At 44.8% G+C, this 12,318-nt stretch overlaps 1 protein-coding gene across 1 annotated transcript in view; it reads left to right on the top strand.

The window, feature by feature from the left end:
• The first annotated feature begins 844 nt into the window (after positions 1–844).
• Positions 845–12,318, top strand: part of OTOA (otoancorin) — a 70,992-nt gene continuing 59,518 nt past the window's right edge. Inside the window, exons 1-2 of the mRNA XM_073792214.1 lie at positions 845–998; positions 12,027–12,122. Of these exons, the coding sequence (XP_073648315.1) occupies positions 12,032–12,122 (91 nt within the window). The 5' untranslated portion in view covers positions 845–998; positions 12,027–12,031. The remainder of the gene's footprint in view (positions 999–12,026; positions 12,123–12,318) is intronic.

Genomic DNA, 12,318 nt, shown 5'->3' with positions numbered 1-12,318 from the left:
CCATGAAAACCTGACACTTCAATGTATTTCCTTTCTGTTTTAATACAAGTGCATATAACATATATTACTTCATATTTGGCTTTTTTGGGATATAAAGTGATTTCCCTGTGTTTCTGTTGTACAGTCTTTATTATACCCATTTAAATAGCTGTATAACCCACGAAATTGATGTAGCATAGTTCACATAACCATTTCCTTAATGGTGAACTCAAGTTGGATCTTTTCCTACCGCCCCCCACCCCTTCTTTCTGTATTTATATGTAATGCTGCTGCAGTAAATATTTTGGTGCACAAACTTTTTTACTTCTGAGCATTTTTTTCTCCTTATATAAATTTGGCCATGTTTACTGACCTAGGGGTCTGAATATCTTTACGGTTCTTCTTCCCCTTTCCCTTCCTCTTCTTCCTTTTCATCTTCTTCTTCTTTTAAAAACCTTTTTATTACAGAAAATTCCAAGCTCACGAAAAAGAAGAAAACAGGTAACAATAACCCCTGCTCAGGCTGCAGCAAGTATCAACACAGGACCAGTTTGTTTCACCCAGATTCCTGCCACTCCTTGGTCCCCGTTATTTCCACGTAAATCCCAGACATCATATTTCAGGTTTGCAAATATATATCTGCAAAAGATAAGGACTCTTTAAAAAGAGCCATACTGCAATTGTCACCCCTAAAAAACCTAACCATTAAACATCCAGCGACTACATTGCTGCAGTTGTCCTATCATTTTTAAAATAGTTTGTTTGAATTCAGATCCAAATAAAGTCGCTACATTGTAATTGGTGGATGTGTTTGGAGAGCCCTTCAGCCTCTTTCCTCGCTGCTGTCTCGGAGAGGGGCGAGGGAGAGCGCGTTTCCGCCTGCGTCTTGCACGCTTCGGGATTGTGACCCCCGCTGCGCTCGGTGCCCGGGTTTCCACTCGGGCAGCCGCCGCCGGGAGGTGGGCGCGGTTCCCACCGCCCGCGCGCTGGACTCAGAGCGGCCAAGCGGGGCACCGCAGGTGAGGCGCGGGCGGCCGGGGAGGACCCCGCGGGGCCGGGCGCAGGGACGCGGGCGGGCGCAGCTCAGGCGCTGGGGTCGCGCGGGGGCCAGGAGCTCGACGCGGGCCCGGTGCAGGAAAGGGGCACAAGGTGTGCGTGGGGCGGCGGGTGACAGACAAAGGAGAGGGGGCAAATGGCGGATTCAGCGGCTTTAAGGGCTCGCGGGGGCGACGGCGTCATGGGAGGGAGTGGGGAGGAAATTTCCAAGACAGGGATCCGAAGGCACTTAATAATAGTAAGAAGAAGAAAATGATAATACCAGGAGCAACAACAATAGCATCAGTAATAATAATAGCTACTATTCATCGAGTGTTTATATGTCCCACGCTGGGCTCAGGTTTTTTAACGTATTTTACATATAAGGAAAGTTCTTTGCATAGTTTACATATTTTATCTCATGGCTGTTGCGAGCAAGAAATGAGAGTATTCAGGAAGAGCATAGTACTGACTCTGCATTGCATAAATTGATGAACTTTAAAAATGTTTATACAATCTTTCGGAGGGAGGTACTATTGGCATCCCCATGGGACAGAGGAGGAAATGCAAGCTCAGAGAGGTCAAGGAATTTGTTGAAGAGCACACAGCTAGTAATGGGTGGTTTAAATGAAAACGGGGGCTTCTATCCCTGAGGTGGCACCTCCCACCTGGAGTTTTAGATTCAGAGTTACTGAGCAGAGGCTGGAGAGCAGAGCCAGTATGTGCTTGGAATCATTTAGGTCTGGGTTTGGGACCTGGCCCTGCCACCTACCAGCTGTGTGACCTCGGGCAGGTCACTGGACCTTTTAGAACCCGTTTCCTCGTCTGTGAAATAGAAATAACAGTAATATTTGCCTCAAAGATTCTGCAAGGACTGAGAGAGGCAGTGTGCATAGAGGGGCACGTGCTTTGTTCTCTCTCATTCAACGGTTGCTACAATTATGATTACTAGGGAGTCCCGCCATTTGCTTGCTCTGTGACCTCTGCATGTCCACTGAACTCATCTCTGAGACCAAGTAAAGTAAACCTTCAGGGCTGGTGGATTGGGTAAATGAATTGGTCCGGCAGATGGAAGATGCCCAGTGAGACCAGCATCCTCCTGTCTCTTCTTTTATCACAGAATCCCAGGCCTTCCATTTTGCTCTCCTGAGACTAAAAGAGAGGAAGGGGAATGACTGTCCAGAGTCTCGCTATCAGTGACAGAGCTGGGACCGGCACTTAGGCCTCATGCCTGTAGTCCAGAGAGCTCCTATTCCCTTGAGTTCTACAACCCTTGTGAGCCGGGCAGTTCTAATGCCATGGTTTGAAATAAAATCCAAATCCAGTTCAAATAGCCTGGTATTCTACAAACCAGACAAGTTAGCCCACTTTGCATTCATAGTAATGAAAATAGTCTTGTGGGTTTTTTTTGTTTTGTTTTTTTATTATTATTATTATTTTTTTGCGGTACGCGGGCCTCTCACTGTTGTGGCCTCTCCCGTGGCGGAGCACAGGCTCCGGACGTGCAGGCTCAGCGGCCATGGCTCACGGGCCCAGCCGCTCCGCGGCATGTGGGATCTTCCCGGACCGGCTCACGAACCCGTGTCCCCTGCATCAGCAGGCGGACTCTCAACCACTGCGCTACCAGGGAAGCCCTTGTGTTTCTTTTGATTTTTGTTTCTGGGAGAAAATCTCCAAGATAGTGTCTGTAGGTCCGTATGTATGTGTCCATGATTCAGACCTTAAATGGAGCTGCTTTGCAGACAGTAAAACTTCATGTACTTTTGAATTGTTGGTTTGTGTCTGGGATGGGATGCCCCAGCGTTGGGGGAACCTCCTAGCATCTTTGCAAGTTTCATGGAAGATGAAATGTCTCTCACCCCTTGGGTGACCAGCTCATCCTGTTTTGCCTGCACCTTTCTGGGTTTTAAAGCTGAACCCTCCCTGCTCATCCAAAAGCACGAAGTTTTTTAGGAAACCATGTTCATTTCAGGTTTGTGGTTATTGTTGCTGGTTTCATTTTGAGTTCCTTCAAAGCAGTCCTTGGTTGCCTGATTTTCACCTATCTGCTGGGAGAGGGCCTTTAGGTGGGAAGAGGGGCGGGGTGCGTGGAGAAAACTATCGACCCCCAAATCGCTGTTGCCCAGCTCAGTCCTTTTAATCCTCTTGGCCGAGCTCCTGAAAGAGAGTGACCCGAAGGGCTTTTAATTAAAACCAAATCCCATCCTGGCGATGGGCTGGGGTTTCGTTGGAACGAAGACTTTATGTGCAGCAGAAAGTGGGGCATCTGTTTCAGTAATTGTAAACCCCTTGTATAGTTAATAGGGAGACTGTAGCAATAAGCACAAGAAGCCTCATTGTCTGGGAAACTGGAGAATTGTGAATGAGGCCAATGCCCCAGGGCAGCTGACCAAAGGGAAGGGAGAAAAAAGGGCCAAAGGTTCCCCAAAGTCCCCAAACCAGTAAGAGTTATTATGAGAGTTGAACATACCAGCCTGCGGGGTGGGATTGATGGAGCAGAATGTGTCTACAAAGTGCTTTGGGATCAGGTTCGCTCAAAACCTGTTAGAATGCGCTGCTTTTGGTGTCTGAGGGTTTCAAAAGTTTCAGTTTGTTTTTGCCCTGGGCGGTCAAGTGAGCATACCTGTTTCCAAAGTTGGTTGAGAAGTCCCCTTGGGGGATAAAGAATCTATTTGCATAACAAGCCAGGCAATAGCAGGGGAATCTGTATTAGAGGGTGCTGGGGCGCCTATAATCTCAAGAAACCATGGGTGTGCATTATGGTGCAAGTTCCCAAGGGGGTGGCATCCTGTGACTGAAGTGAGCCTGGGAGTCAGGCACCACCCTCACCTGTTTTCCTACCAGTCCTCTGGCCACTCCTCTCAGCCCCCTTTCCCAGTTCCTCCTTATCTCTCCACTTTCTTTTATGAAAAAACACAGTATCTCTCTCTTTTTTTTAATTTTAAATTTTATTTATTTATTTATTTTTGGCTGTGTTGGGTCTTCACTGCCGCTCGCGGGCTTTCTCTAGTTGCAGCAAGCGGGGGCTACTCTTCGTTGCAGCGCGCAGGCTTCTCATTGCGGCGGCTTCTCTTGTTGTGGAGCACGGGCTGTAGTCACACAGGCTTCAGTAGTTGCAGCACTTGGGCTCAGTAGTTGTGGCTTGCGGGTTCTAGAGCACAGGCTCAGTAATTGTGCATGGACTTAGTTGCTCCGTAGCATGTGGGATCTTCCCGGACCAGGGCTCGAACCCGTGTCCCCGGCATTGGCAGGTGGATTCTTAACCACTGCACCACCAGGGAAGCCCCAAAAAACAGTCTTTTTTGTTTTGTGTTTTCTTTAAAAAAATCATTTATGTGGAAAATTTCAAGCCCATATAAAGATAGACACAAGAATATAATGGGCCTTATGTACCCATCACCCAGCTTCAGTTGTCAACTTGTTTCATCCATCCCTATTTCCTCCCTCCTGTATTATGTTGAAGCCATCTCAAATGTCACATTTCTTCTGTAAATATATGAGTGTAGCTCTAAAAGTGGGCTTGGCAAACTTATTCAGTAAAGGAACAGAGAGTAAATATTTTCGGCTTCATGGGCCACACAGCCTCTGTTGCAACGTCCCAGCTCTGCCGTTGTAGTGTGCAAGCAGCCGTAGACGCTCCTTAAATGAATGAAATGGCTGTAGTCCAATAAAACTGTATTTATGGACACTAACGTTTAAATTTCAAACATGAAATTTTCACGTGTCAAGGAATGCCGTTCTTTTGATTTTTCGAAACTTTAAAAATGTAAAAACCATTTTTAGCTCACGAGCCACACAGAACCAGGTAGCCTTTGAATTTGGCCCTTGGCTTGTAGTTTGCGAGCCCCTTGTAGGAGGTCATCGAGAGGACGTGACCGCCTGTTGACCCTGGAGCTGGACTTGGGAATCAGAGCCTCCTCACCCCTCCCCCATCCTTGGAACGTACATTCTGCTCACTATTCCCACAGTGGGAGCGTTTTCAAGGACGCAGCCTTGAGAGAGCAGTGTGTTCTTGAGATGGTCTGGACAGTATACATGACTGAGCTCCATTAAGGCCTCTATAAACTTCTATATTCTGGGGGGCGGGGGTGGGGATCTTGCGGCCCCTCAAGACAAGCTTACTGTATAGCACAGGGAACTCTACTCAGTATTCTGTAATAACCTTTATGAGAACAGAATCTGAAAAAGAGTGGCTATATGTGTATGTATAACTGAATCACTTGGCTGTACACCTGAAACTAACACAACATTGTAAATCAACTCTACAATATAAAATAAAAATTAAATTAACAAAACAAAACAAAAAATCCCTCATTAAAATATGTAACGGCAACAACAACAAAGACAGGCATTGTAAGTAGGTTTCCTTGCTTATTACACCTGTCCCCTACCAATCTTCCTCAGTCTCCCCTTACCCTCCCTGTATGGGGGCTAGCGTGTGAACCAACATCCCTCCTTTAAAAGATAAGTACTCCTTTAAAAATATAACCACATTTATGTTATCAACAGTATTTCTTTAAAATCTTAAGATAACCACTCGAGGTGCAAATTTCCCCAGTTGTCCCACAGTCTTTGTTTTTTACGGTTTGCTTGAATCAAGATGCAAATAAAGTCTGTATGCTACAAGTAATTGTTATATCTCTTAAGTTTTTCAAGTTCGTCCGTGTGTGTGTGTGTCTGTGTCTATTTCTGTCTGTCTCTTTGCAGTATATTTGCTGAAGAAACTAGGTGGTTTATTCTGGGGAGTCTCCTACAGTTTTGAGTTTGCTGGTTGCACCTGGTCTACCCAACATTTTAACAAAGGAATGCTTGGGTCTCAGTCCTTGAAACTTAGCCACGTCTCCCTACGCTCACTTTCTTGGTGATCTCATCCAGTGTCCTGGGTTCAAGTATATGCTGACTGCTCTGCATAGATAGCTCCAGTCTGGAGCTCTCCCCTAACTGCAGGCTCAAACACCAAACTGCCTACTTGCTTTCTCCACTCGAACAATTAATAGTCTTCTCCAGCTTAGCTTGTCCACATCTGAGCTCCAGGGCCTCTCCCCCAAACCTGCAACTCCTACGGTTTTTCCCATTTCCCACCTCTCTAGATGCTCAGGCCCAAATCCTTGGAGGTTCTGTGACTTCTCTGTCTTTTATTCCTCACATTCGGTCTATTGGCTGCACCTTCAAAATACCCGCAACCACATCTCACCGCCCTTACTGCCATCGGTGACTAAGTCATCATCATCATCATCTCTTACTGCTCTCTCTGCTTTAGCTGTTGCCCCCCTTCAGGTTATTCTCAACACAGCAGTTGGTTTTATGGAGCCAGTTTTTTAAAAGTCAGAGCACAGCTCTTACTCTTGTGCTAGTATCACTTCAGTGGCTCCCATCTCCCTCCAAGTAAAAGTCAAGTTGCTAATGATGACTTAACCTCATCTACTGCTCTCATCCTCTTGTGATTTATTGCATATGTAAATTGCATTCCTAATGTCAAGGCCTTTGCACTTCTGATTCCCTTTTTCTGGAACATTCTTTCTCCAGACTTTCCCATGAGTTGAATTTTGAAAACATCAGTCTGGCTTATTTGTTTATTTAATAAACCCATATGTAGAGCTTTCTTCATGCCAAGCATTGTTCTAAATGATTTACTTCATTAACTCATTTTATCCTCATATGACACTATGAGGTAGGTACCATTTATTAACCGCATCTTACAGATGAGGAAATGGAAGCACAGAGAGATTCAGTAACTTGTCCAACATCACACAGCTACTAAGTAGCAGAGATGAGATTCAATCCAGGCAGTCCTGCTCCACAGTCCATGCTTCTCCTTTCTCTTTTGAAATCAGCTTCTGTGAGGTATAATTTATATTACAATAAAATGCATCCATTTAAAGTGTAGAGTTTGATGAGATTCAATAAAGGTATGTACCTGTGTAACAACCACCAAAATCAAGGTATAGAAATGTCGCCCCCAAAGTTCCCTTGTGTTCTTTTGCAGTAAATTCCTCCCACTGCACCCAGTAGAGTCCCAGGCAACTTATTTGTTTTCTGTCACTGTAGATTATTTTGCCTATCATGGAGTTTCCTATAAATGAAATCATGCCATATGTACTCTTTTGTGATTGGCTTCTTTTGTTTGGCATAATGTTTTTGAGGTTCATCCATGTTGGTGCATAAATCAGTTTATTCCTTTTCCTGAGTTTTTTTTTTTTATCTTCCATGTCTCTCCTTTACATGTTTATCCTTTTCTCTACTTTCCTGAACTTACAGAATATATTTATAAGAGTCATCCGGTCAACTGATTTGATCTTCTGTGTCATTTCTGGATCTCTTTCTGTGGACTGGGTTTTTTTCTATGGTAACCAGCCATATATTCAATTTTTAATTGGATGCTGGACATTTTGGATTCACATTTCTGGGTGTTGTGACACTCCTTTAAATATTGTTGGGTTTTGTTCTAGGATGCAGTCTAGTTATTTAGAATCAACTTGATTCTTCCAAGACTTGCTTTTAAGCTTTGTTAGGGTAGGTCCAGGGCAGACTTTAGGGCTAATTCAGCCTATTACTGAGGCAGTACTTCACTGAGAACTGTCCTTGATGCTCCGTGTATTTGGAGGTTTTCCACTGGTAGTTGGGAATTACTCTCCACCCTGGATGAACTCCAGGGATTGCTCTGCTTATTACTGGTGGTTCTTTCTTCAGCTTCAGGTGGTTTCTTACATGTATAGGCATAGACAGACCAATATTCAGCCAAAGACTCAAGGGACCCTTGTTCAAATCTCTAGAACTTTCTCTCTGTGCAAATCCCTCCTCAAGTAGTCTTCCCTGTGGATTCTAGTTGCCTTGGTTTCCCTAAACCCCTACTCTGTCTCCTCAGCTCTGTTGGGATTCTCCTTCTGGTGCTGTGGTCTAGAGACCCCAGGCAGCGAGCAGGGGCACTTACAGAAAAACCTCAGCTTTCCCTCCTAAGTAAGGAAAACCCCAGTTCTCCCCCTCCTTCTTTGTTCTCTTCCTATAAGCCTTTTACCTGTGTGTCTCCTTTACTACTCACTCAAGACACTCAACACAGAACACATCACTTCTGACCCTCCTGGTCACCAAACGTATGGAGGATTTTCCTTACGCCAAGTGATTCTGTGACACCAGCTGGGTGTCCTACAATTCAACTTAACTCTGACACTGTCTACCTGGAGGTAGCCTCAGGTCCCACAGGTTAAGGGCTCAGTCCCTCAAGACGTCTCCCATCCCACTTCAGACACCAATCTCAAGTAGCAGGTCTCCAAGTTACCCACAACTTCTGTCTGATTTGGCTACAAATCAAGGTTCCCATGACCACCTCCTCGGGTTCAATTAATTTGCTAGAGCAGCTCACAGAACTCAGGGAAACATTTACTTACATTTACCAGTTTATTAAAGGATATGATAAAAGATGCAGGTGAATAGCCAGATGAGGAGACACATAAGATGAGGTCTGGGAGGGTCTCAGGTCTCAGGAGCATCTGTCCCCAGGGAGTTGGGGTGTGTCACCCCCCTGATGTGAATGTGTTCGTCAACCTGGAAGCACCCTGAAACCCCTATTATTGGAGGCTTCCTCACATAGGCATAATTAGCTATTAACTCCATTCTCAGCCCTCTCCCCTCTCTGGAAGATGGGAGGGTGGGGCTGAAAATCCCAAGCTTCTAATCATGGCTTGGTCTCTCTGGTGACCAGTCTCCATCCAAGAGCACACCCAGAGTTGCCTCCTTAGAACAAGAGGGCTTCCCTGGTGGTGCAATGGTTGAGAGTCCGCCTGCCGATGCAGGGGACACGGGTTCGTGCCCCGGTCCGGGAAGATCCCACATGCCGCGGAGTGGCTGGGCCCGTGAGCCATGGCCGCTGAGCCTGCGCGTCCAGAGCCTGTGCTCCGCAACGGGAGAGGCCACAGCAGTGAGAGGCCCGCGTACCGCAAAAAAAAAAAAAAAAAAAAAAAAGAACAAGAGATACTCCTAGTGCTCTTTTCAAAAAAATTTTTATTGGGGTATAGTTGATTTATAATGTTGTGTTAGTTTCAGGTGTATAACAAAGTGAATCTGTTATGCATATACATATATCCGCTCTTTTTTAGATTCGTTTCCCATGTAGGCCATTACAGAGTATTGAGTAGAATTCCCTGTGCTATACAGTAGACTCTTATTAGTTATCTATTTTATGTATAGTAGTGTGTAAATGTCAGTCCCAGTCTTCCAGTTTATCCCTCCCTCACCTTATCCCCTGGTAACCATAAGTTTATGTTCTACATCTGTAACTCTATTTGTTTTGTTTTGTTTTTAAATTCATTTTATTTATTTTTGGCTGCGTTGTGTCTTCGTTGCTGCCTCTAGTTGTGGTGAGCAGTGGCTACTCTTTGTTGTGGTGCGCGGGCTTCTCATTGCGGTGACTTCTCTTGCTGTGGAGCATGGGCTCTAGAGGGCAGGCTCAGTAGTTGTGGCTCACGGGCTTAGTTGCTCTGTGGCATATGGGATCTTCCTGGACCAGGGCTCGAACCCGTGTCCCCTGCGTTGGCAGGCAGATTCTTAACCACTGTGCTACCAGGGAAGTCCCTCTATTTCTGTTTTGTAGATAAGTTCATTTGTAACCTTTTTTTGTAGAGTCCACATATAAGCGATATCATATGATATTTGTCTTTCTCTCTCTGACTTACTTCACTCAGTATGACAATCTCTAGGTCCATCCATGTTGCTGCAAATGGCATTATTTCATTCTTTTTTATGGCTGAGTAATATTCCATTGCATGTATGTACCACATCTTCTTTATCCTTTTCTTTGTTGATGGACATTTAGGTTGCGTCCATGTCCTGGCTATTGTGAAGAGTGCTGCTAAGAACATTGGGGTGCGTGTATATTTTCAAATTATGGTTTTCTCTGGATATATGTCCAGGAGTGGGATTGCTCGATCATATAGTAGCTCTATTTTTAGTTTTTTAAGGAAGCTTCATACTGTTCTCCAGAGTGGCTGTACCACTCCTAGTACTCTTATCACTTAAGAATTTACACGGGTTTAGGAGCCCTGTGTCAGTGATGGGTCAAAACCCAAATATTAGAACAAGAGATCCTCCTAGTGCTCTTATCATTTAGGAAATTACAAGGGACTTAGGGGCCCTGTTCCAGGAACTGGGGGCAGAAACCAATATATATTTTCTGTTATCTCACAGTTTCCCTTCTCTCAGGGATCTCAGTCTTGTCCTACCTGTTATCCAATGTCTGAAAACCTTTGTTTCATGTTTTGTTTGTTTTCTAATTGTTTAAGGCGAGAGAGTTTATCTACTGCCAATTACTCCGTCATAGCTGGAAGCAGAAGTCCAACTCATTCCTTATTTATTGATGAATGGTATTCCACTGAATGGATATACCGTATTTGTTTCACTTTTCATCTATTGTTGAACATTTGAGTTGTTTCCAGTTTTCGGAATGGAACTCTACAAACCTTTGTATGGACGTATGTTTTAACTACTCCTGGGTAAATACCTAGGGGCAGAATTCCTGGATCATAGAGTATTGTATACTTAACTTTATAAGACACGGCCAAACGGTTTTCCGGAGTGGCCGTATCAGCAACGTATAAGAGTTCATGCTGCGCCCCATCATCCTCAACACTTGGTGTTGTTAGTCTTTTTAACTTTTAGCCATTCTACTGTGTATGTAGTGAATTTGTTACCACATCAGACTGGGGTCCGCTTGCCCGCACGCAGCAAAGCCAATCTATTGACCCTGGGTTTTGGTGAAGGAAAGTGCAGCATTTATTGCAGGGCACCAAGCAAGGAGTCCAGGGAGCTAGTGCTCAAAAGGCCCCCCCCAATCCCCAGAGTCTTTCAGGGAAAGTTTTTTCAAGACAGGGTGAAGGAGGGGGGTTTGGGGTGTGTGATCAGCTCATGGACATGCTTCTGATTGGTTGGTGGTAATTGGGAGTCGACATCATTAACCTTCTGGTTATAACCGGTCTGTGGCCTACGTGCTTGTGGGCAACATAAGTTTACTTCTTCCACCTGGTGGGGGTTTCAGTATCTGCAAAACAACTCAAAGGACGTGGCTCAGAATATTATCCACAGTCCTGGAGGAGGAGCTAAAGGTCCTTGACTTTAATGGCTAAAGTATTATTATTTTGTCTTGCTTGACTGTTTTCCTTTTTATGCGTTTTCTCACTGCCCTGGTTAAATTTATTCTTTGGAACTTGGGGAAGGCCTAGGAGGCTAAAGTCTTTGTATAGACAAGAGGCAGGCGGAAGGGAGTGCGGGTCTGTTTTGGGAAGGCTCCATACGGTACGGCTCAGTTACAGTACCTCGTAAGGGTTCAGTTTGCATGTTCCTGGTAACTAATGATGTTGATAAGCTTTTATGTGCTTACTGGCCATAAATGTATTTTTTTTTTTTTTTTTTTTTTTGCGGTACGCGAGCCTCTCACTGCTGCGGCCTCTCCCGTTGCGGAGCACAGGCTCCGGATGCGCAGGCTCAGCGGCCATGGCTCACGGGTCCAGCCGCTCGGCGGCATGTGGGATCTTCCCGGACCGGGGCACGAACCTGTGTCCCATGCATTGGCAGGCGGACTCTCAACCACTGCGCCACCAGGGAAGCCCAAATGTATTTTTTTTTAAAATGAAGTTTAAGTTTATATTTTTTCCCTATTGGCTTGTTTATCTTCTACTTACTGAATTGTTAGAGTTCTTTTCATATTCTAGATATAAGTCCTTTGTCAGATATAACAGAATCCATGCTTTTAACTGCTGCTTTTTGTCTGATTGAGGGGAATGAGAGGTAGATGTCAGAATATAAACAGGCCATTGTAGAGTGAGGAGAGAGATGATTGTGTCTTATACTAGCATAGGGTTTAGATGGAGCAAAGTGGATGGAATTTAAAATTAAAAAAAAAAAAACACCTCAAGGAATTCTGGGTCTATTTTTTCCCCTTTTGTCTTCTGAATGTTCCTAAATATATTTACAGATACAACCTGAATCAAACCTGAATTTTTCTTTGCTTGAATTAACTACAGGGAGAATGTCTCAGGAACCTAGGACATACTCTCTTTTGCTGTTCCTTTTTCTGAGCCATGGAGTGGCAAGTCATGGAGTTCCAGATTCCCGGCAGGGTAAGTCCTGAGGGAGGAATCATCTGTCATGGTTCCACACATCTTAGAGAATGGAGTGGGGTTAGATCAATTTAGGTACATGATGCCGCAAAGTGTTTAGGGATGTGTGTGTGCCTGTGTGTGTGTGTACCCACGTAAGTGTAGAATTTTCAGGATCATTCTGAAAGGGTTTTTCAAACCAAGGTTTTTTCACACT

The sequence above is a fragment of the Tursiops truncatus genome, chromosome 15 (assembly GCF_011762595.2).
Source record: "Tursiops truncatus isolate mTurTru1 chromosome 15, mTurTru1.mat.Y, whole genome shotgun sequence".
NCBI lineage: Eukaryota > Metazoa > Chordata > Mammalia > Artiodactyla > Delphinidae > Tursiops > Tursiops truncatus.
This window is presented reverse-complemented; position numbering and strand designations above follow the sequence as displayed.